This window comes from Somniosus microcephalus, chromosome 24, assembly GCF_052327205.1.
Source record: "Somniosus microcephalus isolate GS21.2 chromosome 24, FLI_Smic_1.0, whole genome shotgun sequence".
In the NCBI taxonomy this organism is placed as follows: domain Eukaryota; kingdom Metazoa; phylum Chordata; class Chondrichthyes; order Squaliformes; family Somniosidae; genus Somniosus; species Somniosus microcephalus.
The window spans coordinates 5,318,548-5,346,174 of record NC_141010.1 but is presented as its reverse complement, the minus strand read 5'-3'; the positions used below and the strand labels follow the sequence as shown (position 1 = coordinate 5,346,174).

The 27,627-nt window shown below is 52.9% G+C and overlaps 1 protein-coding gene across 5 annotated transcripts in view; it reads right to left on the bottom strand.

Moving 5' to 3' along the window:
- cdk5rap3 (CDK5 regulatory subunit associated protein 3) overlaps positions 1 to 23,607 on the bottom strand; it is a 32,331-nt gene extending 8,724 nt beyond the window's left edge. Inside the window, exons 1-11 of one of the 5 annotated variants that reach the window (XM_085966129.1) lie at positions 23,538 to 23,607; positions 21,240 to 21,285; positions 15,397 to 15,528; positions 13,338 to 13,438; positions 13,201 to 13,249; positions 9,715 to 9,893; positions 8,239 to 8,375; positions 4,481 to 4,634; positions 3,309 to 3,392; positions 3,104 to 3,197; positions 463 to 551 (exon numbers count right to left, since the gene is read on the bottom strand). In XM_085966129.1, the coding sequence (XP_085822255.1) occupies positions 463 to 551; positions 3,104 to 3,197; positions 3,309 to 3,392; positions 4,481 to 4,634; positions 8,239 to 8,375; positions 9,715 to 9,893; positions 13,201 to 13,249; positions 13,338 to 13,438; positions 15,397 to 15,528; positions 21,240 to 21,285; positions 23,538 to 23,543 (1,071 nt within the window). In that variant the 5' untranslated portion in view covers positions 23,544 to 23,607. The other 4 variants (XM_085966131.1, XM_085966132.1, XM_085966133.1 and 1 more) reach the window with 4 other exon arrangements.
- Between the last annotated feature and the right edge of the window lie 4,020 nt (positions 23,608 to 27,627).

The window sequence follows — 27,627 nt, the reverse complement described above, 5'->3', positions numbered from 1 at the left end:
CAATGTTCCCTTTAATTTTTTTTTGGGTGTGCAACCCCTTTAACGGGCTGCGCGGCTCATTCACATTCCCGGGCGTGCGCGGCTTTTTCCTACTGTAAAGCCGGCGAGCAGCCTGCGCGGTACCTGCGGCCGCACAGCTCAACGGGAACATTGCATCCAGACCTCCTGTGACATGCTGGTATGGAACTGCAGGCATTTCACTGGCCTCTGCTGGAACATAGGAGCAGGCAGAGGCCATTCAGCCCCTCGCGCCTGTTCCGCTGTTCAATCAGATCACGGTTCATCTGCACCTTAACTCCATCTTAGCTCCATAACCCTTACCCAACAATCTGTTCACTGGCGCCACACTGTGGCCAGAATGTGCTCAAGTACCCCTCTAAGCTTAGCGCAGCACTGCAGCGAAACATTCCATTCCTGAATGTTATACTTTGAACATTTTTTATATTACTAGTTGAAAAGTACCTCCATAAGTTCATTAATAAACTGGTTTCTGGTTTCTGTATTTTCCAGGATTGTGAGTGCATCATTTCCCTTTGCCACTCCGTCGTCCCCTAGAATCAGAGAACAGAATTTCACCAGAGTCAGTCTGTGATTTTAAAATCATCGCCCAAAGTTTGATTTCAATATTACCCATAACTGGTCTGAAGACAATTATTTTATTCAGTATAAATGACACACCTGTATTATAATGTAGGTTTACCAGGATGTTACCAGGGATGAGGGACTTCAGTTACGAGGAGAGGTTGGAAAACTTCGGACTGTTTTCCTTGGAACAGGAAAGGTTAAGATGCAATATAACGTGGATAAATGTTATCCACTTTGGTGTCAAAAACAGGAAGGCAGATTATTATCTGAACGCAATAGATTGGGAGAAGGGGAAGTGCAACGAGATCTGGGTGTCCTTGTGCACCAGTCGCTGAAGGTAAGCATGCAGGTGCAGCAGGCGGTTAAGAAGGCAAATGGTATGTTGGCCTTCATAGCGAGAGGATTTGAGTACAGGGCCTTGGTGAGACCACATCTTGAGTATTGTGTGCAGTTTTGGTCGCCTTATCCGAGGAAGGATGTTCTTGCCATGGAAGGAGTGCAGTGAAGATTCACCAGGCTGATACCTGGGATGGCAGGAATGACATATGAGGAGAGATTGGGTCGATTGGGCTTGTACTTGCTGGAGTTTAGAAGAATGAGAGGGGATCTCATCGAAACTTATAAAATTCTAACAGGACTAGACAGACTAGATGCTGGAAGGATGTTCCCAATGTGCGGGGAGTCCAGAACCAGGGGTTACAGTCTAAGGATAAGGGGTAAGCCATTTAGGACAGAGATGAGGAGGAATTTCTTCACCCAGAGAGTGGTGAACCTGTGGAATTCTCTACCACAGAAGGCAGTAGAGGCCAATTCATTAAATATATTCAAGCAGGAGTTAGATATATTTCTTAAGGCTAAAGGGATCAAGGGATATGGGGAGAAAGCAGGGACAGGGTACTGAATTTGGATGATCAGCCATGATCTCATTAAATGGCGGAGCAGGCTCGAGGGGCCGATTGGCCTACTCCTGCTCCTATCTTCTATGTTTCTATGTTAAGGGTGACCTAATAGAGGTTTTCAAGATAAGAGTTTTTGATAAGAGTAAATAGGGAAAAACTATTCACTCTGGCAAGGGGTCAATAATCAGAGGTCACAGGTTCAAAATCATTGGAAAAAGATCTCGAGGGACGATGAGGGGAAATGTTTTCACTCGGAGAGTTGTCGGGATCGGGAACGCTCGACCTGAACAGGTGGTGGAAGCTGATGCCATCAATAATTTTAAGAGGGAGTGGGGCAGACACTTGAGGATTACAGGATTACAGAGAAAAAGCAGGGCTCTGGGACTAAGCACGACTGCTCTTTCACAGAGACAGCACAGGCACGACGGGCCGAATGGCCTCCTTCTGTGCTGGGAGTTTCCATGAAAGTTCATATCCATGTATAATATCCACGTGTATTGAAACTCAGAAGTGATGACAGCGCAGTAATCACATCACCGAGAAATGTTCCTTCACAAATAACCCAAAGTTCATTAACCACGTAAGCAGAAAGTCTCCCTTATCTGTGTATAAACTGCAGTGCAGGTTTCCACCCGGTGATAATTCTATGGACAGCACTGCCACCTAGTGTCCAAAGTGTAAGTGCTTCCTATTTAAAGTGAGGTTGTATTGAAAGGAAGAACACTTTTGTAGTTATATAGCACTATTTGGCTGTTGCATTTATATAGCGTCTTTCACGTCCTCAGGACATCCCAAACTGCTGCATAGCCAATTAAGTACTTTTTGAAGGCAAACGCAATTTGTGCACAGATAAATGTCCAGTTAATCTGTTTTTGTGATGTTGGGTGAGGAATAAATATTGGCCAGGACACCGGGGAGACTCCCCTGCTCTTCTTCAAAATAGTGCCATGAGATCTTTGACATCCACCTGAGAGAGCAGATGGGGCCTCGGTTTAACGTCTCATCCGAAAGACTGCACCTCCGCCAGTGCAGCGCTCCCTCAGTACTGCGCTGGGAGTGTCAGCCTGGATTATGCACTCAAGTCTCTGGGGTGGGGCTTGAACCCACAACCTTCTGACTCAGAGGCGAGAGTGCTGCCCACTGAGGCCAAGACTTATCGAGAGAGCTAAAGCCAGTTGAGAAATATAATGGCAGACTCGTTATGTGATGAAGTTGTCAAAGGATTTATCACCAAATTTCAGTCAACAGAGTAATTTTACAATTTTTATGTTACTGTACCAAGTGTTCATTATTCTTATAGAAACCTTCCGAACCAGTAACTGATCCCAGGGTATCCATTATTATACATCCATCAGAGCCCTTATATTAAAGGAGAAGAATTTAAACTTTACAAAACAAAAGATACCCGGGACTGAGATACAGGCTGGGATCTAATCGAGGGGTTCGGGGGGTTTATATATAGAATAACAGATACCCGGGAGTGAGTTACAGGCTGGAATCTAATCGAGGGGTTCAAGTAATCTCATAAACATCTTTGCAACCCCCAAGATTAGTTGACCAGATTGAAACTCAATCACTGGTTTATATGTATGATGCTTGGCAGGAGTGTAAAAGAATACCTTCAGCCACAGACTCCACCACATTGATTTCGACTGCAGCACTTGTGTTCTCTCCCCAGTCGATCACATCAGCTCCTTGTTCCTGGCTGTTCACCTTGGGGGAAATACGAAGTAAAATCCGTCACAACCTGCAGTAAACGACATCAGGACAGGAGGCTCCGGAGCAGAGCACGTGACACTTTCATGAGTGTGTTTGGGGACTTACCTCGGCACTTTCTTCCACCGAGATCCCCCAGTCAATGCCAGGTGACTGGTCTATTCCAGCCGTGCCATCGTCTCCCCAGTCAATCTGGAACACAGATTAGAACGCACTGAGTTACCCGAAAATGACCAGATAATGCGGCAAAGAACGGCTTAGGTGGCCGACACCGCTTACCCACAGTCCTTAACTAGTTAGGGTAAGTCAGAGTGCGCAGTACGAGGCAGGGGGTGCAGTACGAGGCAGGGGGTGCAGTGCGAGGCAGGGGGTGCAGTGCGAGGCAGGGGGCGCAGTGCGAGGCAGGGGGCGCAGTGCGAGGCAGGGGGCGCAGTGCGAGGCAGGGGGCGCAGTGCGAGGCAGGGGGCGCAGTGCGAGGCAGAGGGCGCAGTGCTAGGCAGAGGGCGCAGTGCTAGGCAGGGGGCGCAGTGCGAGGCAGGGGGCGCAGTGCGAGGCAGGGGGCGCAGTGCGAGGCAGGGGGCGCAGTGCGAGGCAGGGGGTGCAGTGCGAGGCAGGGGGCGCAGTGCTAGGCAGGGGGCGCAGTGCGAGGCAGGGGGCGCAGTGCGAGGCAGGGGGCGCAGTGCGAGGCAGGGGGCGCAGTGCGAGGCAGGGGGCGCAGTGCGAGGCAGGGGGTGCAGTGCGAGGCAGGGGGCGCAGTGCGAGGCAGGGTTTGCTGGAGTGCATCTTAGACCCTGGCAAAGTCCTGGGCCAAGCTGCCAACACCTGGCACAACCTCTCTACACCCTCCCCAGTGTGTTCTCATCAAGTACCGGGTCACATTTATGCTGCGTGAGCCTCCCACAGCACCCAGTGGACGGGGAATAAACCAGGCTCCAATTCAATCTCAGTGACGTCAGCAAGCCTCGACTCCAGCATCCTCTGAACCCCTGAGATCGAGGAACAATGTGCCGTGCACTCTACGACTCGGAATCACCAAAGCCTCGAGCTATTTCGTATTTAAATTATTTTTGATTTATTTTAAAACTTCGCAAGCACCGTAATATAATCACATAAAATAAATATCCGGCCTGTGCTGAGTTATTTGAGCATCAGGGAGTGCTGTAGCGGCAGTAACCAATTAACCCTGGCGCGGTCACATAATCAGCAAAGAAAGTAGTGGCTCAAAGACCCTGCACTGAAGGGGTTAAGAGAGGGCGTGGACGCATGTCGATTTCACTCACTGTGTCCGCGGACTCCGTTGGTTGTGTCTCTACACTCTCAGTGCTGATTGGCCGCTCGATGGCCGCCGGTGTCTGTCCCGTTCTCCATTCGTAGACGGTCGTGTTTCCTTTGAGTCGAGCGTGTTTCAGTATCGGAACGATGGGCTCGGAGACACTGTTGGCCACAACACACTGCAATTACTCAGCAGCTAGACACAAGGGGAGCGCGAGTCGTGGAGCGCAAGTCGTGGAACGCGGGTGGGGGAGCGCGAGTCGTGGAGCGCGGGTCGTGGAGCACGGGCGGGGGAGCACGAGTCGTGGAGCGCGAGTCGTGGAGCGTGAGTCGTGGAGCGCGGGTGGGGGAGCGCAAGTCGTGGAGCGTGAGTCGTGGAGCGCGGGTCGTGGAGCGCGGGTGGGGGAGCGCGAGTCGTGGAGCGCGGGTGGGGGAGCGCGGGTCGTGGAGCGCGGGTGGGGGAGCGCGAGTCGTGGAGCGCGGGTGGGGGAGCGCGAGTCGTGGAGCGCGGGTCGTGGAGCACGGGCGGGGGAGCACGAGTCGTGGAGCGCGGGTCGTGGAGCGCGGGTCGTGGAGCGCGGGTGGGGGAGCGCGGGTGGGGGAGTGCGGGTCGTGGAGCGCGGGTGGGGGAGCGCGGGTCGTGGAGCGCGGGTGGGGGAGCGCGGGTAGTGGAGCGCGGGTCGTGGAGCGCGGGTGGGGGAGCGCGGGTCGTGGAGCGCGGGTCGTGGAGCGCGGGTGGGGGAGCGCGGGTCGTGGAGCGCGGGTGGTGGAGCGCGGGTGGTGGAGCGCGGGTGGTGGAGCGCGGGTGGGGGAGCGCGGGTCGTGGAGCGTGGGTGGGGGAGCGCGGGTGGGGGAGCGCGGGTCGTGGAGCGCGGGTCGTGGAGCGCGGGTCGTGGAGCGCGGGTGCGGGAGAAGGAGTGAGGAGCGAGGAGGAGGGGTAGGAATGTTGTATACGCCATCATGGTGTGTGGGGCAGGCTTGATGGGCCAGCTGGTCTTTTCCAGCCCATCAATTTCCTCTGTTCCAGTTTTTAACAACTGAATGAAACTCTCCCTTAATAGAAGTTTCTGAGAGCTCACCTTTGGATCAATGATACATTTAATAATGAGAAGGTGAAGATAAACTAATGAGTTGGTCACCCCGATACCACTATAGCCTGGCTTCACACTATAAGATTCTATTAATCTATCTTACTGTTTTCGAAAAAGGTATTCCCTCCCCTTTCTCACACTGTCTCCGTGCTTTCTCCTCTCCTGCTCCACCCCTCCCTCCCCTCCACTCAATTATCTCCACCCCAGGAGACTGGACAGGGGTCCTGTGCCGTGGATCCTATAAACAGCTACCAGGAGATGTGCCGCAGCAGCCCAAGGTGACTCAATGCTTCCGCCGTCACCCACCCCCCGACCCCGCTGTTCCGAGCCTCCTCCAGACAGCATGTCTGCAACGGGGAGGGGGGATGTGACGGGAAAATCAGTGCTGGAGTAAAACATGAGCACACGCTCCAGCATTCACCCACTGTGGGAGCTGCAGAGGAACAGGAGGAGGCCATTCAGCCCCTCAAGCCTGTTCCGCCATTCAATTAGATCATGGCTGATCTGCATCTGAACTCCACCTATCTGCCTTGCTTCCATAAACATCAATACCCTTACCTAACAAAAATCTCTCAATCTCAGTTTTGAAATTTTCAATTGACCCCCAGCCTCAACAGCTTTTTGGGGGAGAGAGTTCCAGATTTCCACTGCCCTTTGTGTGAAGAAGTGCTTCCTGACATCACCCTGAACGGCCTGGTTCTAATTTTAAGGTTCTGCCCCCTTGTTCTGGACTCCCCCCACCAGAGGAAATAGTTTCTCTCTCTCTGTCCAAACAAATCCTTTAATCATCTTAAACACCTCAATTAGATCAGCCCTTAATCTTCTAAACTCAAGGGAATACAAGCCCAGCTGTTGGTTGAGGGATACATATTGGCCAGTACACCAGGGGAATTCCCCTGCTCATCTCTGAAACAGTGCCATGGGATCTTTTACCCAATAGGGTAGACAGGACATCAGTTTAACGTTCATCCGAAAGATGGCATCTCCGACAGTGCGGCGCTCCCTCAGTACTGCCTCTCTGACAGTGCAGTGCTCCCTCAGTACTGCACTCCCTCAGTACTGCCCCCCCGACAGTGCAGCACTCCCTCAGTACTGACCCTCCGACAGTGCGGCGCTCCCTCAGTACTGCCCCTCCGACAGTGCAGCACTCCCTCAGTACTGACCCTCCGACAGTGCAGCGCTCCCTCAGTATTGCCCCTCCGACAGTGCGGCACTCCCTCAGTACTGCCCCTCCGAGAGTGCGGCGCTCCCTCAGTACTGCCCCTCCGACAGTGCAGCACTCCCTCAGTACTGCCCCTCCGACAGTGCGGCGCTCCCTCAGTACTGCCCCTCCGACAGTGCAGCGCTCCCTCAGTACTGCCCCTCCGACAGTGCGGCACTCCCTCAGTACTGCCCCTCCGACAGTGCAGCGCTCCCTCAGTACTGCCCCGCCGACAGTGCGGCGCTCCCTCAGTACTGCCCCGCCGACAGTGCGGCGCTCCCTCAGTACTGCCCCTCCGACTGTGCGGCGCTCCCTCAGTACTGCCCCTCCGACAGTGCGGCGCTCCCTGAGTACTGCCCCTCCGACAGTGCAGCGCTCCCTCAGTACTGCCCCTCCGACAGTGCGACACTCCCTCAGTACTGCCCCTCCGACAGTGCAGCGCTCCCTCAGTACTGCCCCTCCGACAGTGCGACACTCCCTCAGTACTGCCCCTCCGACAGTGCAGCGCTCCCTCAGTACTGCCCCGCCGACAGTGCGACACTCCCTCAGTACTGCCCCTCCGACAGTGCAGCACTCCCTCAGTACTGCCCCTCCGAAAGTGCGCCGCTCCCTCAGCACTGCACTGCAGTGTTAGCCTAGATTTTTGTGCTCAAGTCTCTGGGGTGGGGCTTGAACTCACAACCTTCTGATTCAGGGGCGAGAGTGTTACTCACTGAGCCACACGACTGACACCCATCACACTTCCACCCCTCACCCTCCCCATTGACTTTGCCAGTGATATTCCCCTTCGAGTGCAGTAGTGCTGCTGCAGCTCTAGGTATGGGGATCGGCAGCTTAAGGAGCTCCACCTTGTGGTCAAAGGGTGCAGCTGCAGGCGTGACAGTGCGTCACAGATCGACAACGCCCCAAATAAGGAGTCTGCGAATTTAATACATCAACTATTACATCGGGATGACTGAGTCAAAGGCAGATTGCCCTTCATCAGCATTGAACAATGATTCTTGTTGAATTCATTTTGATCAAAACATAGAAACAGGAGGTGGCGATTGAGCCCCTCGAGCCTGTTCCGCTATTCAATGAGATCATGGCTGATCTGCGACCTAACTCCATATACCCGCCTTTGGCCCATATCCCTTAATACCTGTGGTTAACAAAAATCTGTCAATCTCAGATTTAAAATTAACAATTGATCTAGCATCAATTGCCGTTTGCGGAAGAGAGTTCCAGACTTCTACCACCCTTTGTGTGTAGAAGTGTTTCCTAATTTCACTCCTGAAAGCCTGGCTCTAATTTTTAGGCTATGGCCCCTAGTCCCTGACTCCCCAACCAGCGGAAATAGTTTCTCTCTATCTACCCTATCTGTTCCCCTAAATATCTTGAAAACCTCGATCAGATCACCCCTTAACCTTCTACATTCCAGGGAATACTTTGTGTGGGAACATCCCAGCTGGAGTGCTCCCTGCCACGTTCTTACCTGCCACACACAAACTCCACACAGGCCTCGTACAGCTCAAGCGCATCTGTAAGGTTTCTGGTTCCCTCGGCGATACCATCGAGGCTGGGCGGGAGGTCCTTGCACAGGGATAGCAGCTCCTGCCGGACATTGTTGCCCTGTTCAGTGACACAGAAACACGGGGACTTCAGCCGCTTATAACCAGGGCAAAATGGTCGAAGCTCCTTATATTATTTCTGGTAGGAGAATTACTTTCTCTCCTCTGAAGGAAGAGAGACCAAGGGGTTCACATACGCAAATCTTACAAAATCAAGGCCTTTATAAATCACTGGTTAGGCCTCAGCTGGAGTATTGTGGCCAATTCTGGGAACCACACTTTAGGAAGGACATCAAGGCCATGAGAAGGTGCAGAGGAGATTTACTAGAATAGTACCGGGGATAAGAGTATAAGAAGCGAGTGGGAGTCGGCCATTCGGCCCTTCAAGCCCGCTCTGCCATTCAATAGGATCATGGCTGATCTTCGACCTCAACTCCATCTTCCCACATTATCCCCATATCCCTTCATTCCCCTAGAGTCCAAAAATCTATCGATCTCAGCCTTGAATATACTCAAAGATTGAGCCTCCACAGCCCTCTGGGGCAGAGAATTCCAAAGATTCACCACCCTCGGAGTGGTACTTCATTGGCTGTAAAGCGCTTTGGGACATCCTGAGGTCATGAAGGGCGCTATATAAATGCAAGTTCTGTATTTTCCTCCACATCCCGCCTTTACACCTCTTACTGCCACAGAGAGGGTGGGATTTGGGGGCACAAGACTTTTTCTTCCTTTCAGAGCTTGGCATGGCTAACAGTAGGTGGCTGTAATCAAGGAACTCCATGGGTCATACACAGAGGCTGTTTCCCACGGCTGGAGAGTCTAGAACTAGGGGTCATAAGAACATAAGAATTAGGAGCAGGAGTCGGCCATACGGCCCCTCGAGCCTGCTCTGACATTCGGCCCCTCGAGCCTGCTCCACCATTCAATCAGATCATGGCTGATCTTCTATCTCAACTCCACTTTCCCGCCCGATCTCCATATTCCTTGATTCCCCTAGAGTCCAAAAATCTATCGAACTCAGCCTTGAATATACTCAACGACTGAGCATCCACAGCCCTCTGGGGCAGAGAATCCCAAAGATTCACAACCTTCTGAGTGAAGAAATTCCTCCTCATCTCAGTCTTAAATGGTCGACCCCTTATCCTGAGACTATGACCCCTGGTTCTAGACTCTCCAGCCAGGGGGAAACAACCTCTCAGCGTCTACCCTGTCAATTCCTTTCAGAATCTTGTATGTTTCAATGAGATCACCTCTCATTCTTCTAAACTCCAGAGAATATACCATCCGGCCTTAAAGGGACACACACCTACATTCTAGTTTACCCGATATTCTGCTGCTGCCATGAATTGCTTTGCTAGAATTATATAATCTATCGCGGGCACAGACACGGGCCAACCCACCGTGATTCCGAACTGCTTGCAAGAGGTGAAGAACTTCTCCCGCAAGCCAGCTGCATTGTTGATATAATCCAGCTCCTTGCGGCCGTACTCCTGCTGCAGCTGCTGGCATTTGCTGATCTGCTTCTTCAGCGACGGGATTTCATAGCTCACATTCCGCACCAGTAAACTGGAGAGTTCAACTGTTGTAAAATAAAAACAGAAAGCGTGCCTGTGAGGAGTGAGAGAGATCGAAAGCACAGCTACAGACGAAGCGAATTCCCCGCATTCCCATCAAGGATGCATTTATGGGGAAGCTGGATACATAGGTGAAGGTGAAAAATATATTGATCAGGAAAGAATGAGCAGGTTGGGGCTCTTTTCTCTAGAAAAGGAGAAGGCTGAGGGGCGACCTGATAGAGATCTTTAAAATTATGAAGGGGTTCGATAGGGTAGATGTAGAAAAGATGTTTCCACTTGTGGGGGAGTTCAAAACTAGAGGCCATCAATATCGGTGCCGTTTCCTGCTCTCGCCCCGAACTTGACAATTTCATTCACTTTGCCTCCAATTTCCACCCTTCCCTCACCTTCACATGGTCCATCTCTGACTCTTCCCTTCCCTTCCTCGACTTCTCCGTCTCCATCTCTGGGGATAGGTTATCGACCAATATTCACTACAAGCCCACTGACTCCCACAGCTACCTGGACTACACTTCCTCCCACCCCGCTTCCTGTAAGGACTCTATTCCATTCTCCACGTTTCTCCGTCTCCGCCGTATCTGCTCCGATGATGCCACCTTCCACACCAGTGCTTCAGACATGTCTTCCTTTTTCCGCAACCGAGGATTCCCCTCTACCGTGGTTGACACGGCCCTCGACCGTGTCAGTTCCATCTCCCGCACTTCTGCCCTCACCCCTGCCCCTCCCTCCCGGAACCACGATAGGGTTCCCCTTGTCCTCACCTTTCACCCCACCAGCCTCCACATTCAACGGATCATCCTCCGGCATTTCCGCTACCTCCAAAGTGATCCCACCACCAAACGTATCTTCCCCTCCCCTCCCCTTTCAGCATTCCGCAGGGACCGCTCCCTCCGAGACACCCTAGTCCACTCCTCTATCACTCCAAACAGCCCTTCCCCTTCGCCTGGCACCTTCCCATGCAAGCGCAGGAGATGTAACACCTGCCCCTATACCTCCCCCCTTCCCACTGTCCAGGGCCCCAAACACCCCTTCCAGGTGAAACAGCGATTTACTTGTACTTCTCGCAATCTAGTATACTGTATTCGCTGCTCACGATGCGGTCTCTACATTGGGGAGACCAAACGCAGATTGGGTGACCGCTTTGTGGAACACCTCCGTTCAGTCCGTAAGGGTGACCCCGAGCTTCCGGTCGCCTGTCATTTTAATTCTCCGCTCCATTCCCACTCGGACCTCACCGTCCTTGGCCTCTTGTATTGTTCCACGGAAGCTCAACGTAAACTCGAGGAATAGCACCTCATCTTCCGATTAGGCACTCTGCAGCCTTCCGGACTCAATATCGAGTTCAACAATTTCAGATCATAACCTCGGCCCCTATTACACATTTTTTCTTGTAATTTTTCCACTCCTTTCCCCCCGCCCCCCATTTCCTTTTGTTTCTCTCTCACACCTGGCAGCTATCTCTTGCCCTGCCAGTACACTTCACACCTAATCTCAGCCTATTACCATCTCGTCTAGCTCTTTTGTTTCTTTCACTTCTTTTGTCCGATCGCAGCCCTGCCTTCGATCTGTTTTCTTTTCTTTCCAGTTTTGAAGAAGGGTTCGACCCGAAGCGTCAACTCAAATTTCTCTCCACGGATGTTGCCTGACCTGCTGAGTTTTTCCAGCATTCTCTGTTGTTATTTCGGCCATCAATATAAGATAGTCGCTAATAAATCCAATAGGGAATTCAGGAGAAACTTCTTTACCCAGAGAGTGGTGAGAATGTGGAACTCGCCACCACAGGGAGTGGTTGAGGCGAATAGTGTAGATGCATTTAAGGGGAGGCTGGATAAACACATGAGGGAGAAAGGAATAGAAGGGTATGTTGATGGGGTGAGATGAGGAGACTGGTGTGGAGCATGGACCAGTTGGCTGAATGGCCTGTTTCTGGGCTGTACATTCTGTGTGACTCTGTGGACCTGCAGAGTATATATTGCACCGTACATTTTCTGCCACCAAGGGCACTGTTTACGTGGTTCACCGAGGCTCTCGCCAGAACCGAACCACAACCATCCCCTGCCCCGAAACCCCACCTGTTCACAGCACAAAGCTCAGCGAGGTCGCTTTTGACTTTTGGATTCCGTCTGGGCATTCGCGCTGGCCAGCTGCTTGTTCCGGTGCCGAAGGGGCCCCCCTCCCCTCTCCCCACCACCCCCCCTCCACCCCATGATTTCGAGGCCCCGCACTGGTTTAAATTTGGCAGGCGAGCTGCGGGGAGCCACACCAACAGTCAGCTGGAGCCGGGGCAGCCGCCAGCAAGGGCAGTTGCGCGGGAGGGAGAGGCTATCGCGATGGCGGAGGTCCCGGGGGCGGCAGCGCCCCAGATTATTTTTGTAGCGCACTCCCGCTCCTACCAGGCCCACAAAAATGATTCCACACTTACCGTTAGCCGGGCCTCTTCGGTTCCATCGCCCGGGGAGCTGGTTAGAGTGAGCACGGCCCAGACTCCAACCGGTTCCAACCTAAAATGGCAATCGGCATCCTATTTACGTCACAGCACCCTCCCACCCCTCACCCCTGATTTCTATATTAAAGAGGGCCAAATTATCCACATTTATAATGGAAACTTCCTAAGCAAACTGGTCATACTGTAATTACACCCTCCCGCCAGTGGTGGTGCTGCAGCGTGACAAGTTTACATAGGAAATTAGCATTATAAACGTGAACACAGGGATTCATACCGGAGGAGGCATCTCTTTTAACATATATATATATATATATAGATATAATACATGTACTGCGAGATATTTCAGCTCATCTGTTTTAAGTGTTGGTTGAGGGATAAATGTTGGCCATGGACACCGGGAAGAACTCCCCAGCTCTTCTTTGAATGGTGCTGTGGACTCTTTAACGTCCGCCTGACAGGACCTCGGTTTAACGTCTCATCCAAAAGACGGCACCTCCGACAGTGAAACACCCCCTTGGTACCAACGTTCCCTATAAGCTGCGCGGCGATCTGCAGGTCTCGCACAGCCGGTGAACCGGCTTTTAAATAGAAAAACCGCGCACGCGGGGAAATTTGACTGGCCCGTGCTGCACAGTCCCTTAAAGGGGCCGCGGGGCCAAAAAAAATTAGAGGGAACGATTCTCAGTACTGCACTGGCTGTGTCAACCAAGCTTATGTGCTCAAGTCTCTGGAGTGGGGCTTGAACCCACGACCCTCTGACTCAAGAGATGAGAGAGCTGCCCACTGAGCCAAGGCCGACATCGAGGCTCCATGAGCGTCGTGGAGTTAATGTGTGTAAAACAACTGCAAACTGGCTTCCTTACCTAGATAGACGTTGTCTTTTTCATATAGAGACGCTATTTCCTGCCAATCCTATAGCAACAAAAAAATAAAGAAAAGGGCTAACTTTGGGTTTTTTAAAAACAGATGAAACTGTACGAAGAACTCAGAATAAATTTACCTTCATTCGCTGAGAAGAATAGCCACCAAAAATATTCTTTGTGGACGCTTCTGTTCTTCTGAGAATCTCGACAATTCTCAAGCAATGGAAATAATGGATATCTGCAGGAGAGGGAAAATTATCAATCCACAGTGAAGGAATACACACTAATACAAAAAAAATACTGCGGATGCTGGAAATCTGAAATTAAAACAGAAAATGCTGGCAATACTCAGGTCAGGCAGCATCTGTGGAGAGAGAAACAGATTTAACATTTCAGGTCAGTGACCTCTCATATAGAGACACTATTTCCTGCCAACCCTACAACAAAGAGTTCTGATGAAAGGTCATCGACCTGAAACGTAAACTCTGTTTCTCTCTCCACAGATGCTGCCTGATCTGAGTGTTTCCGGCATTTTCTGTTTTTACTTAAGGAATATCACAACTCTATAGCGAGAGAGAGAGGTATCAAGGTCGTATGTCGAGCATTCATCATATGAATGTTGTCAGGTCATGGGTTCAAATCCCAATCCAGCAATTTAAGCACATAATCCAGGCTGACACTCCAGTGCAATGCTGAGGGAGCGCTGCACTGTCAGAGGTGCCATCTTTTGGATGAGATGTTAAACTGAGGTCCCGTCTGTTCTCTCAGGTGGACGTAAAAGATCCCATGGCATTATTTCGAAGAGCAGGGGAGTTCTCCTCAGTGTCCTGGGGCCAATACTTGTCCCTCAACCATCATCACTAAAACAGATTATCTGGTCATTATCACATTGCTGTTTGTGGGAGCTTGCTGTGCGCAAATTGGCTGCTGTGTTTCCTACATTACAACAGTGACTACACTTCAAACAGTACTTCATTGGCTGTAAAGCACTTTGGGATGACCTGAGGTCGTGAAAGGCGCTATAGAAATGCAAGTCCTTCTTTTTTATCTTTTATATCTGTATTGGTCGCTCTGCAGCACTGCACCGGAGTGTCAGCCTCGATTTTGTGCTCAAGTCTCTGGAGTGGGGCTGGAACCCACAATTTTCCGGAAGGATGAAAAACGAAATGCTGGAAAGGCACAGATCAGTCAGGATCTGAAACAGAAAAGGCAGGTTAACATTCCAGCTGAGCCATTTCACCAGTACTGTCTGATCTCTGACAGATGCTGATGGACCCACTCTGTATTTCCAGCACTTTTAGTTCCAATCTTTGACACTCAGTTCTCCCGTATTATCTCTACAGCAGTTGCGAAGTGGCCAGAATAAGTTACCACAGCAATTGTCACTACAAAAACTATTTGAATTTATCTAGCACCTTTAACGTAGTAAAATGTCACAAGGCACTTCACAGGAGTGTTACAAGACAACATTTTGACACCGAGCCACATAAGGAGATATTAGGAAAGGTGACCAAAGGCTTGGTCAAAGAGCTAGGTTTTAGGGAGCGTCTTAAAGGAGAGAGAGGCGGAGAGGTTTAGGGAGGGAATTCCAGAGCTTGGGGCCCAGGCAGCTGAAGGCACGGCCACCAATGGTGGAGCGATTAAAATCGGGGATGCGCAAGAGATCAGAATTGGAGGAGCGCAGAGATCTCGGGAGGTTGTAGGGCTGGAGAAGGTTACAGAGATAGCGTGGGGCGAGACCATGGTGGGATTTGAAAACAAGGATGAAAATGTTAATGTCGAGGCGCTGCCGGACCGGGAACCAGTGCAGATCAGCGAGCACAGTGGGCGATGGGTGAACGGGACTTGCCCTCGCTACTACCGTGAGAACAAGAAAAAAATACAGAGAGAAAATTAAAATATCAACATTTTGGATGCATTTGAGGGGAAGCTAGAAAAGCACGAGGGAGAAAGGAATAGAAGGATATGCTGATAGGGAGAGATGAGGTAGGGTGGGAGGCGGTTCGAGTGGAGCAGAAACACTGGCAGTTGGGTCAAATGGCCTGGTTCTGTGCTAAAAGCTTGATGTAAAACATGTAACAGCCAGAATTTTCTTGCGTTCAGTGTACACTGCTCCTGGACTGTCTCAGGTTTAACTGTGAACCCTGTTTACACGCACAGGCTGCCGGGATGAGGCTTGGCAGGAATGGAACTGACATGATCCTGACAGGAGCTGTTTGATCTCCTCATTCTCTGGCATATCCTGGATGGCATTGTTTATTTTCTCGCGAATCGTCAGCACCGAGTTCTGCCACTTCAGCTTGCAGTGTCGCCTGTCCACCAGCCAGTCTGAGAGAGACAGGAAACAAAAGGCTCCCGTTAGACCCGCGTCATCCCGAGTATACAGGAAACAACGTAATCAATTTTTAATTTATTAAACACACAAATGTACCCGCCGACTTTCTGCCTGGGCTACATATTGATTACTGACAAGAAGGCACTCTGTATAATCTAGGCTGACACTCCAGTGCAGTACTGAGGGAGTGCTGCACTGTCAGAGGGGCAGTACTGAGGGAGCGCTGCACTGTCGGAGGGGCAGTACTGAGGGAGTGCTGCACTGTCGGAGGGGCAGTACTGAGGCAGAGCTGCACTGTCGGAGGGGCAGTACTGAGGGAGCGCCGCACTGTCGGAGGGGCAGTGCTGAGGGAGCGCCGCACTGTCGGAGGGGCGGTACTGAGGGAGCGCTGCACTGTCGGAGGGGCGGTACTGAGGGAGTGCCGCACTGTTGGAGGGGCAGTACTGAGGGAGCGCTGCAATGTCGGAGGGGCAGTACTGAGGGAGCGCCGCACTGTCGGAGGGGCAGTACTGAGGGAGCGCCGCACTGTCGGAGGGGCAGTACTGAGGGAGCGCCGCACTGTCGGAGGGGCAGTACTGAGGGAGCGCTGCACTGTCGGAGGGTCAGTACTGAGGGAGTGCTGCACTGTCGGAGGGGCAGTACTGAAGGAGTGCCGCACTGTCGGAGGGGCAGTACTGAGGGAGCGCCGCACTGTCGGAGGGGCAGTACTGAGGGAGCGCTGCACTGTCGGTGGGGCAGTACTGAGGCAGAGCTGCACTGTCGGAGGGTCAGTACTGAGGGAGTGCCGCACTGTCGGAGGGTCAGTACTGAGGGAGTGCTGCACTGTCGGAGGGGCAGTACTGAGGGAGCGCCGCACTGTCGGAGGGGCAGTACTGAGGGAGTGCCGCACTGTCGGAGGGGCAGTACTGAGGGAGCGCCGCACTGTCGGAGGGGCAGTACTGAGGGAGTGCTGCACTGTCGGAGGGGCAGTACTGAGCGAGCCCTGCACTGTCGGAGGGGCAGTACTGAGGGAGTGCCGCACTGTCGGAGGGGCAGTACTGAGGCAGAGCTGCACTGTCGGAGGGTCAGTACTGAGGGAGTGCCGCACTGTCGGAGGGTCAGTACTGAGGGAGTGCTGCACTGTCGGAGGGGCAGTACTGAGGGAGTGCTGCACTGTCGGAGGGGCAGTACTGAGGGAGCGCCGCACTGTCGGAGGGTCAGTACTGAGGGAGTGCCGCACTGTCGGAGGGGCAGTACTGAGGGAGCGCCGCACTGTCGGAGGGGCAGTACTGAGGGAGTGCTGCACTGTCGGAGGGGCAGTACTGAGCGAGCCCTGCACTGTCGGAGGGGCAGTACTGAGGGAGTGCCGCACTGTCGGAGGGGCAGTACTGAGGCAGAGCTGCACTGTCGGAGGGTCAGTACTGAGGGAGTGCTGCACTGTCAGAGGGGCAGTACTGAGCGAGCCCTGCACTGTCGGAGGGTCAGTACTGAGGGAGCGTCGCACTGTCGGAGGGGCAGTACTGAGGGAGCGCCGCACTGTCGGTGGGGCAGTACTGAGGCAGAGCTGCACTGTCGGAGGGTCAGTACTGAGGGAGTGCTGCACTGTCGGAGGGGCAGTACTGAGCGAGCCCTGCACTGTCGGAGGGGCAGTACTGAGGGAGTGCCGCACTGTCGGAGGGGCAGTACTGAGGGAGTGCTGCACTGTCGGAGGGTCAGTACTGAGGGAGTGCTGCACTGTCGGAGGGGCAGTACTGAGCGAGCCCTGCACTGTCGGAGGGTCAGTACTGAGGGAGCGCTGCACTGTCGGAGGGGCAGTACTGAGGGAGTGCTGCACTGTCGGAGGGGCAGTACTGAGCGAGCCCTGCACTGTCGGAGGGGCAGTACTGAGGGAGTGCCGCACTGTCGGAGGGTCAGTACTGAGGGAGTGCTGCACTGTCGGAGGGTCAGTACTGAGGGAGTGCTGCACTGTCGGAGGGGCAGTACTGAAGGAGTGCCGCACTGTCGGAGGGGCAGTACTGAGGGAGCGCCGCACTGTCGGAGGGGCAGTACTGAGGGAGCGCTGCACTGTCGGTGGGGCAGTACTGAGGCAGAGCTGCACTGTCGGAGGGTCAGTACTGAGGGAGTGCCGCACTGTCGGAGGGTCAGTACTGAGGGAGTGCTGCACTGTCGGAGGGGCAGTACTGAGGGAGCGCCGCACTGTCGGAGGGGCAGTACTGAGGGAGTGCCGCACTGTCGGAGGGGCAGTACTGAGGGAGCGCCGCACTGTCGGAGGGGCAGTACTGAGGGAGTGCTGCACTGTCGGAGGGGCAGTACTGAGCGAGCCCTGCACTGTCGGAGGGGCAGTACTGAGGGAGTGCCGCACTGTCGGAGGGGCAGTACTGAGGCAGAGCTGCACTGTCGGAGGGTCAGTACTGAGGGAGTGCCGCACTGTCGGAGGGTCAGTACTGAGGGAGTGCTGCACTGTCGGAGGGGCAGTACTGAGGGAGCGCCGCACTGTCGGAGGGTCAGTACTGAGGGAGTGCCGCACTGTCGGAGGGGCAGTACTGAGGGAGCGCCGCACTGTCGGAGGGGCAGTACTGAGGGAGTGCTGCACTGTCGGAGGGGCAGTACTGAGCGAGCCCTGCACTGTCGGAGGGGCAGTACTGAGGGAGTGCCGCACTGTCGGAGGGGCAGTACTGAGGCAGAGCTGCACTGTCGGAGGGTCAGTACTGAGGGAGTGCTGCACTGTCAGAGGGGCAGTACTGAGCGAGCCCTGCACTGTCGGAGGGTCAGTACTGAGGGAGCGTCGCACTGTCGGAGGGGCAGTACTGAGGGAGCGCCGCACTGTCGGTGGGGCAGTACTGAGGCAGAGCTGCACTGTCGGAGGGTCAGTACTGAGGGAGTGCTGCACTGTCGGAGGGGCAGTACTGAGCGAGCCCTGCACTGTCGGAGGGGCAGTACTGAGGGAGTGCCGCACTGTCGGAGGGGCAGTACTGAGGGAGTGCTGCACTGTCGGAGGGTCAGTACTGAGGGAGTGCTGCACTGTCGGAGGGGCAGTACTGAGCGAGCCCTGCACTGTCGGAGGGTCAGTACTGAGGGAGCGCTGCACTGTCGGAGGGGCAGTACTGAGGGAGTGCTGCACTGTCGGAGGGGCAGTACTGAGCGAGCCCTGCACTGTCGGAGGGGCAGTACTGAGGGAGTGCCGCACTGTCGGAGGGTCAGTACTGAGGGAGTGCTGCACTGTCGGAGGGGCAGTACTGAGCGAGCCCTGCACTGTCGGAGGGGCAGTACTGAGCGAGCCCTGCACTGTCGGAGGGTCAGTACTGAGGGAGCGCTGCACTGTCGGAGGTGCAGTACTGAGGGAGCGCTGCACTGTCGGAGGTGCAGTACTGAGGGAGCGCTGCACTGTCGGAGGTGCAGTACTGAGGGAGCGCTGCACTGTCGGAGGGGCAGTACTGAGGGAGCGCCGCACTGTCGGAGGTGCCGCCTTTCGGATGAGACGTTAAACCAAGGCCCCGTCTGCTCTCTGAGGTGGATGTAAAAGATCCCACTATTTCGAAGACGAGCAGGGGGAGTTCTCCCCGGTGTCCTGGGACCAATATTTATCCCTCAAGCAACATCACTAAAGAACAGATCATCCAGTCATTTATCTCATTGCTGTTTGTGGGATCTTTCTGTGTGCAAATTGGCTGTCATGTTTCCCTACATTACAACAGCGACTGCACTTCAAAAAGTACTTCATTGGCTGTAAAGGGCTTTAGGATGTGTCGTGAAAGGCGCTACATAAATGCAAGTCTTTCTTGCTCCAGACCACGCTCGATGTTGCAGTGAAGTGACCACTGGGTGGCGGGAGTGAGCAGGTTGGGAACGACCAGTTGTGGTCACCACACTTTAGGAAGGATGTGAAGGCCCTTGAGAGGGTGCAGAGGAGATTTACCAGAATGGTTCCGGGGATGGGGGATCTTCGCTCCAAGGACAGGTTGGAGAAGCTGGATTTGTTTTCATTAGAGCAAAGGAGGTTGAGGGATGATTTGATAGAGGTGTACAAGATTATGGCGGGTTTGGATAGGCTAGACGGGGAAAGGCTGTTCCCACCAGTTGATGGTACAAGGACTAGGGGACACAGATTTAAGGTTTTGGACAAGAGTTACAGGGGGAACGTGAGGAAAAACTTTTTTACGCAGCGAGTGGTGAGGACCTGGAACTCGCTGCCGACGGAAGTGGTGGAAGCGGAGACACTCAATGTTTTCAAGGGGAGACTGGATAGGCACTTGAGGGAAATAAACTTGCAGGGCTACAGGGATAGAGCGGGGGAATGGGACTGACTGGATTGCTCTACAGAGAGCCGGCACCGACTCGATGGGCCGAATGGCCTCCTTCTGTGCCGGTATGATTCTATGATCCCACCCCACCCCGAGGGCAGATGCCACTCTGACCTTCACTCAGCTCCCATAGCAACTATTTCACAGGAGTCAGGGAGAAGGGAAAGAATCACCTTGTGGTGCAGCAAGTTGGTGCCCAACACAATGACATTTTTATAAAAAATGAAACTTAATAGCTGTCCCATATATTATTTAAAAAATCACGTTATTCCCAACCCTCTAGGTTTTTAAAGAAAAAAGATTTGTTTTATAGAATTATTGCCATTCAGCCTCATCGCAACAGAAACACCCGCCTTGCAGCTCCCGGCTTTCCGAGCATCAAACACTGACTGTCTCCTTTATTCTGTTCCAAACCGCAGCAAGTCCACGCGACTAACTTGGGTCACTTAATTGACCAGCCCCTCCTTGCTGCTCACTGTTGTATTCTGATCTCGTGCCCTATCCCAAGGAGCGTCTTGCCCGATTGTTGTGATTTCTCTGGACACACTTTTTCACAGAGGAAATGTGGCAGCCAAATCGAGCACAGCAAGTTCCCCACTGGGAGTGACAGCCTTGGATTATGTGGAGTCTGGGAGACGGAAGGAATATCCCTCTATTCCTTTCTCCCTCGTTACTTATTTAGCTTCCCCTTAAATACATCTAACATTTTGGCATTTTACTGTTCTATCTGCACCTTTTTTTCTTGTTCTCCCGGTAGTAGCGAGGGCTCGTCCCGTTCACCCATCACCCCGTACTCGCTGACCTACATGGGCTCCCAGTCCGGCAACGCCTCGATTTTTAAACAGTGAGGGCACTCCAGTCTCTGGAGTGGGGCTTGAACCCACGATCTTCCCACTCCCGAGGCAAGATGCTCAGGCTAGTAGGTGCCTCTGGGGAGCGAGGTTCATCAGCTGGCGGTGCGCAATGCCACGCGCAATTCACCAATAATAAAAAATTCGCTGAAATTTTAAGGAAACTGCCTCCACCTCCCATGTTAGACTTGCATCCACTTTGCCACTAAAATTAGCAAACGTTAGCAAAATATATTCCCCAAACAGATTTAAGATCATTGGCAAAATAACCAGAGGGGGAGAGATGAGGAGAATTTCTTTTACGCAGCGAGTTGTGTTGGAATGCGCTGCCTGAAAGGGCGGTGGGAGCAGATTCAATAGTAACTTTCAAAAGGGATTTGGATAAATACTTGAAAAGGAAAAACTTGCGGGGCTCTGGGGAAAGAGAAAGTGAGGCTATTTGGAGAGCTCTTTCAAAGAGCCGGCACAGGCACGATGGGCCAAATGGCCTCCTTCTGTGTTGTAAGATTCTATGTTCACCAGTCTGAATACAGAGCTGTCATTCATTCCCGATTCACCGGTGCAGATATTTACCCAAGAGCTTGCTGGTCTGTATGTCAATTGGCAATTTCCTTCGTTCCTGTAAGGAAAATAAACACAAGATAAAACCCGGAACAGCTTGTGTTTCTATAGCAGTCCTCACACAGCACCTTACAGAGCAAGAGGCAAAAGAGGGGTGGGGCGAGGGGAAAAGAGGATCAGATGAGGCAAATGTGAAAGAGAAAGGGTCTTAAAAAGGGTTTTGAAGGTTCGGAGGGAGAACGCAAAGTGGAGATGCTGGGACACGGAATTGCAGATGGTGCAGGTATGATGTAGGTGGAGCTGGGAGTGAGGAGCAGGTTGGTGCGGGAGGGTTAGACTGAAGGGAAGGCCGTGGAGGAGCAAGGATCTTAAAGTCAATTCACTGAGCAACGGGTGGAGTTTGTGGATGGGGGTTATGGGAGTGCGGGCGAGGACACAGACCGCGGCGCTTCTGGATAACGTGCAATTTGCGGCTGGAATACTGACAGCAGAATCTCAGACACCAGCAGCCTGGCTTGGAAGCTGCTCGCACCAAGGGCAAGGCCGTTCCATCCCACCCGGACACCGAGACGGTCAGCATCGTTCAGCTCGGACACTGTCGGACGCTCAGCTCGGAGACTGTTGGACGGTCAGCTCAGACACTGTCGTTCAGCTCGGACACTGTCGGACGGTCAGCTCGGACACTGTCGCTCAGCTCGGACACTGTCGTTCAGCTCGGACACTGTTGGACGGTCGGCTCAGACACTTCCGGTCGGTCGGCTCGGACACTGTCGGACGATCAGCTCGGACACTGTCGCTCAGCTCGGACACTGTCGCTCAGCTCGGGCACTGTCGGACGATCAGCTCGGACACTGTCGCTCAGCTCGGACACTGTCGCTCAGCTCGGACACTGTCGGACGGTCAGCTCGGACACTGTGGCTCAGCTCGGACACTGTCGGATGGTTAGCTCGGACACTGTCGGACGGTCAGCTCGGACACTGTCGCTCAGCTCGGATACTGTCGCTCAGCTCGGACACTGTCGGACGGTCAGTTCGGACACTGTCAGACGGTCAGCTCAGACACTGTCGGACGCTCAGCTCGGACACTGTCGCTCAGCTCTGACACCGTCGGAGGGTCAGCTCGGACACTGTCGCTCAGCTCGGACACTGTCGCTCAGCTCAGACACTGTCGTACGGTCAGCTCGGACACTGTCGGACGGTCAGCTCGGTCACTGTCGGACGGTCAGCTCGGACACTGTCGGACGGTCAGCTCGGACACTGTCGGACGGTCAGCTCGGACACTGTCGGACGGTCAGCTCGGACACTGTCGGACGGTCAGCTCGGACACTGTCGGACGGTCAGCTCGGACACTGTCGGACGGTCAGCTCGGACACTGTCGGACGCTCAGCTCGGACACTGTCGGACGCTCAGCTCGGACACTGTCGGACGCTCAGCTCGGACACTGTCGGACGCTCAGCTCGGACACTGTCGGACGCTCAGCTCGGACACTGTCGGACGCTCAGCTCGGACACTGTCGCTCAGCTCGGACACTGTCGCTCAGCTCAGACACTGTCGTACGGTCAGCTCGGACACTGTCGGACGGTCAGCTCGGTCACTGTCGGACGGTCAGCTCGGACACTGTCGGACGGTCAGCTCGGACACTGTCGGACGGTCAGCTCGGACACTGTCGGACGCTCAGCTCGGACACTGTCGGACGCTCAGCTCGGACACTGTCGCTCAGCTCGGACACCGTCGGAGGGTCAGCTCGGACACTGTCGCTCAGCTCAGACACTGTCGGACGGTCAGCTCGGACACTGTCGGACGGTCAGCTCGGACACTGTCGGACGGTCAGCTCGGACACTGTCGGACGGTCAGCTCGGACACTGTCGGACGCTCAGCTCGGACACTGTCGCTCAGCTCGGACACCGTCGGAGGGTCAGCTCGGACACTGTCGCTCAGCTCAGACACTGTCGGACGCTCAGCTCGGACACTGTCGGACGCTCAGCTCGGACACTGTCGGACGCTCAGCTCGGAAACACTGTCGCTCAGCTCGGACACTGTTGGACGTCAGCTCGGACACTGTCGGACGCTCAGCTCGGACACTCTCATTGGTCAGCCCCGGCCCCGCCCCCCACCTGGGGCCCGGGTTCTGATTGGTTGTCACGGGTGATGACGACATACGACTCCTGTTATCGCCGCTCGCTGACGTCAGAGGAGGTCGGTTACCGGGGCCTAGCTCCTCGGTGCAGCCTCAGGCCCGGCCGCCGGGTCAGAGCCTCCCGCTAAGGGCCCCCGGGGCCGCTCCCTGCACCGACCCGGTGCCGCCTCTCACCTCCATCCCGCCGCTCAGGCCCCGATACCTCGGCACACGTGTCCCTCCCACACCAGCCAATCAGGGAAGAGACTCACACCGAATGGACCAATCAATAGAGTGCATCCCATTTTAGCCAGTCGGCGACGGATCTGTCGCTTTCCAAGCTACCAATCAGCTCTGAGGAAGCGCGCCGCATCATTGGCCAATCACAAGACGTTCTTCCACATTTGACCAATCAAATTCGTCTTTACTTTATTGACCAATCAGAGTGGATCTGATGACCTGCTATTGGTGGTATCCGATTAAGGCGGGACTTCATTCAGCCAATAGGACAGATCCTTCTATACTGACCAATCAGATTTTAGATAACAATGCAAAGGAAAATTAATTCCTAGTTTATCAGATGTTGCAGGTACAGAAGGTGAGGCGGGAGGAGGGTGAACAGGCTGGGGCTGAGGGCTGAGGGGTGACCTCATAGAGATCTTTAAAATTATGAAAGGTTTTGATCAAGTAGATACAGAATGTTTCCAGTTTCGCCCCTCCCTATCTCTGTAATCTCCAGCCCCACAACCCTCCGAGATATCTGCGCTCCTCCAATTCTGCCCTCTTGAGCATCCCTGATTATAATCGCTCAACCGTGCCTTCTGTTGCCTGGGCCCTAAGCTCTGGAATTCCCTCCCTAAACCTCTCCACCTCTCTCTCCTCCTTTAAGACGCTCCTTAAAACCTACCTCTTTGACCAAGCTTTTGGTCACTGGTCCTAATTTATCCTTATGTGGATCGGTGTCAAATTTTTTGTGTTAAAATACTCCTGTGCAGCGCCTTGGGACATTTTACTACGTTAAAGGCACGATATAAATACAAATTGTTGTTGTTGTTGGGAAAGAGCAAAACTAGAGGCCATCAAGGTAAGATAGTCACCAAGAATTCCAAATCCGAGAGTGGTGAGAATGTGGAACTCACTACCACAGGGAGTGGTTGAAGCGAATAGTATAGATGCATTTTAGGGGAGGCTAGACAAGCATATGAGGGAGACAAGAATAGAGGGTTATGCTGATAGAGTTAGATGAGGAAAGACGGGAGGAGGCTCGAGTGGAGCATAAATGCCGGCATGGACTGGTTGGGCCGAATGGCCTGTTTCTGTGCCGGGTATCCTATGTAATGTAATGTAATCCTATGTAAACTTTCTAAAGGAATGGGGAGTGAGCATTTATATAAACATTATAAAGGAATGGGGAGTGAGCGATTTATTTGTACTTGTACTTCCTGCAATCTAGTATACTGTATTCACTGCTCACGATGCGGTCTCCTCTACATTGAGGAGACCAAATGCAGATTGGGCGACCGCTTTGCGGAACACCTCCGCTCAGTCCGTACGGGTGACCCTGAGCTTCCGGTCACCTGTCACTTTAATTCACCGCTCCACTCCCACTCTGATTTCTCTGTCCTCGGCCTATTACATTGTTCCAATGAGGCTCAGCGTAAGCTCGAGGAACAGCACCTCATCTTTCGATTAGGCACATTACAGCCTTCTAGACTCAACATTGAGTTCAACAATTTCAAACTATAACCCCTGCCCCCATTTTTCATGCTGTATGATTTTGCCATTCCCATTTGCAACATTTTATCTTTCCTGCCTCTTATAAAAGCACTGTATGTTCCTTCAATTCCTCCGCCCCCCCCCCCCCCCCCCCCCCCCATGCAGTTTCCTAGATTTTTTAAAAGAGTCCTTTGCGTGTTAAAATCATAAAGGAATGGTATGGGAGCATTTATATAAACTTTATAAAGGAATGGGGAGTGGACCAAGCTGTTACTGAGTACCCTGGAGGGGCAGCCAGCCACAAGCTAATGTCCCTCCTCTGAGGACTTGGATGAAGTAGCTGTGTTGATTCCTCACTGTGTTCAGAGACTGCTGATGGGTCTCCCTGCATGTGTCAAATCCTGAGCTGACAAAAATATCTATAGCCAGCAGATGGCAGAGTATATCCAGCAAAATGAGGGGGAAATGATCTTAAAAAACATCGAAAGGAACAAACAAAATGATTTTAACACGCAAAGGACTCTTTAAAAAAATCTAGGAAACTGCATTTTAACAGTAATACAGCAATGCACCTTTACAACAGCCAATGGCAGCAAGCAGACTCCTCTAAATTAAACCCGAAACGTCAACTCAAATTTCTCTCCACGGATGTTGCCTGACTTGCTGAGTTTTTCCAGCATTTTCTGTTGTTATTTCCTCTAAATTATGTCCTTAAGCTGGGGATGTGGGGTTTTGATGGAGTAAATAAACAGAAACTGTTTCCAGTGGCAGGAGGGTCGGTAACCAGAGGATACAGGTTTAAGATCATTGGCAAAAGAACCAGAGGGGGAGATGAGATTTTTTTTACACAGCGAGTTGTTGTGATCTGGAATGCGCTGCCTGAAAGGGCGGTGGGAGCAGATTCACGAGTAACTTTCAAAAGGGGAATTGGATAAATACTTGAAGGGGAAAAGCAGCGGGGAGTGGGACTAATTGGAGAGCTCTTTCAAAGAGCCGGCACAGACATGAAGGGCCGAATGGCCTCCTTCTGTGCTGTATGATTCTATGCTGTTGGGAATGGAAGCTCTGCTTTTCATTCCCTGGCCTCTGCTTTCTCGCTGGGACAAAGAAACCAATCTGTTCTGTCCCACGCAGCAGCCTGTTGTTCTGTCCCATACTGTGCGTCACAGTTGGATGTTCTGACCCAGAGAAGGGGCAGTGGGGACCACGACAGTAACAGAGAGCGAAGGAGAACCACTGAGAGAATGTCCGAATCATGGGAGCCAGCACCCCCGTGGCACAGTGACAAAGGAACATGGTCATCACCCAGTGACCCCTGCTGCTAATGCATGTCTGGGCATTGGGTGAGGACAAGGATCAGGCTCAGCTGTGATGCCCTCCACAGTAGTATAGTCTGTCAACAATAGCTTGCATTTATATAGCGCCTTCATCCAGCGGGATACTCCCGTTAGGTGTTGGTGACCACCCCCTCCTCATCATATGGGGTTGTGATCGGCCATAAACCCTCTCTGGCCATATAGGAATAACCCCCCTTTCGACTGGAATAAAGATGGTCCTGTCCCTGGAAGGAGTGTTCACGTCACGGCCTGTCAGACGCTTAATTCTCATGCCAGTCACATGAGAATGTGTGGATAATAAAATGTGCCCTTAAATAACAAGATGTTATTGAGAAGCACCAGGGCTGTGAGGTAAGGGTGACATTGTGATATCCTGTGGCAAGTGACTAAAACAAAGGGTTATAAACAAGCCGCATGGGAGAGAACACCAGGCCACATGGGAGAGAACACCAGGCCACATGGGACAGAACACCAGGCTGCATGGAACAGAACAACAGGCTGTATGGGTCAGAGCAACAGGCTGCATGGGAGAGAACACCAGGCCACATGGGACAGAACACCAGGCTGCATGGGACAGAGCAACAGGCCCATCTGGTACAGCGTTATTTGGCTGATTTAGGGTCCATGCCTCTTGTCGGTCGGCTGCGAGATCGAAGGCCTCCGAATGCAAAGTTTATTCAGCAAACAGGACCTGATTAACCAGTGCTGAGGCTTTGAATCGGATCCATATTATTAAACTCGCCTTTAAGGATCAATAGCCGGAACTGTGAAGACAATCTGTCGACCCTGAGCCAACAACCTGGGTTATTCTGTCCTGGCTTCAGATGCAATTCCCTTTTTAATAAATCTAACTGATGGCGCGAGCTCCCACTGTGAACAAGTCCTCGATCAGCGACAAGTTTTAGTAGCCTGGGGTGGGGTAGGCCAGCTGATTTCGGACCGCACCTCCTAAACCGTTAACATTTGTCTCACTGTGACCTTCCCTCTCCCACCCTCTGAGCAATTTCATTTTGCTTAATTTTTAGCCTAGTTTAGTGTTCCATGCTGCAGGATTCGGGAATCTTCTATTATATACATATATGGCTAAGAGGCCTGTGGAAGCCACACTCATTTTACACACGTAACTCGGGCACCTAAGCGTCCAATACAGTGGGTGGCGTGCTCACATTCCGCGTTGGAAGAGCGCCGCCCACCATATTGGTAAAGGCTGGAGTATAGGCATCAAGGGCCCG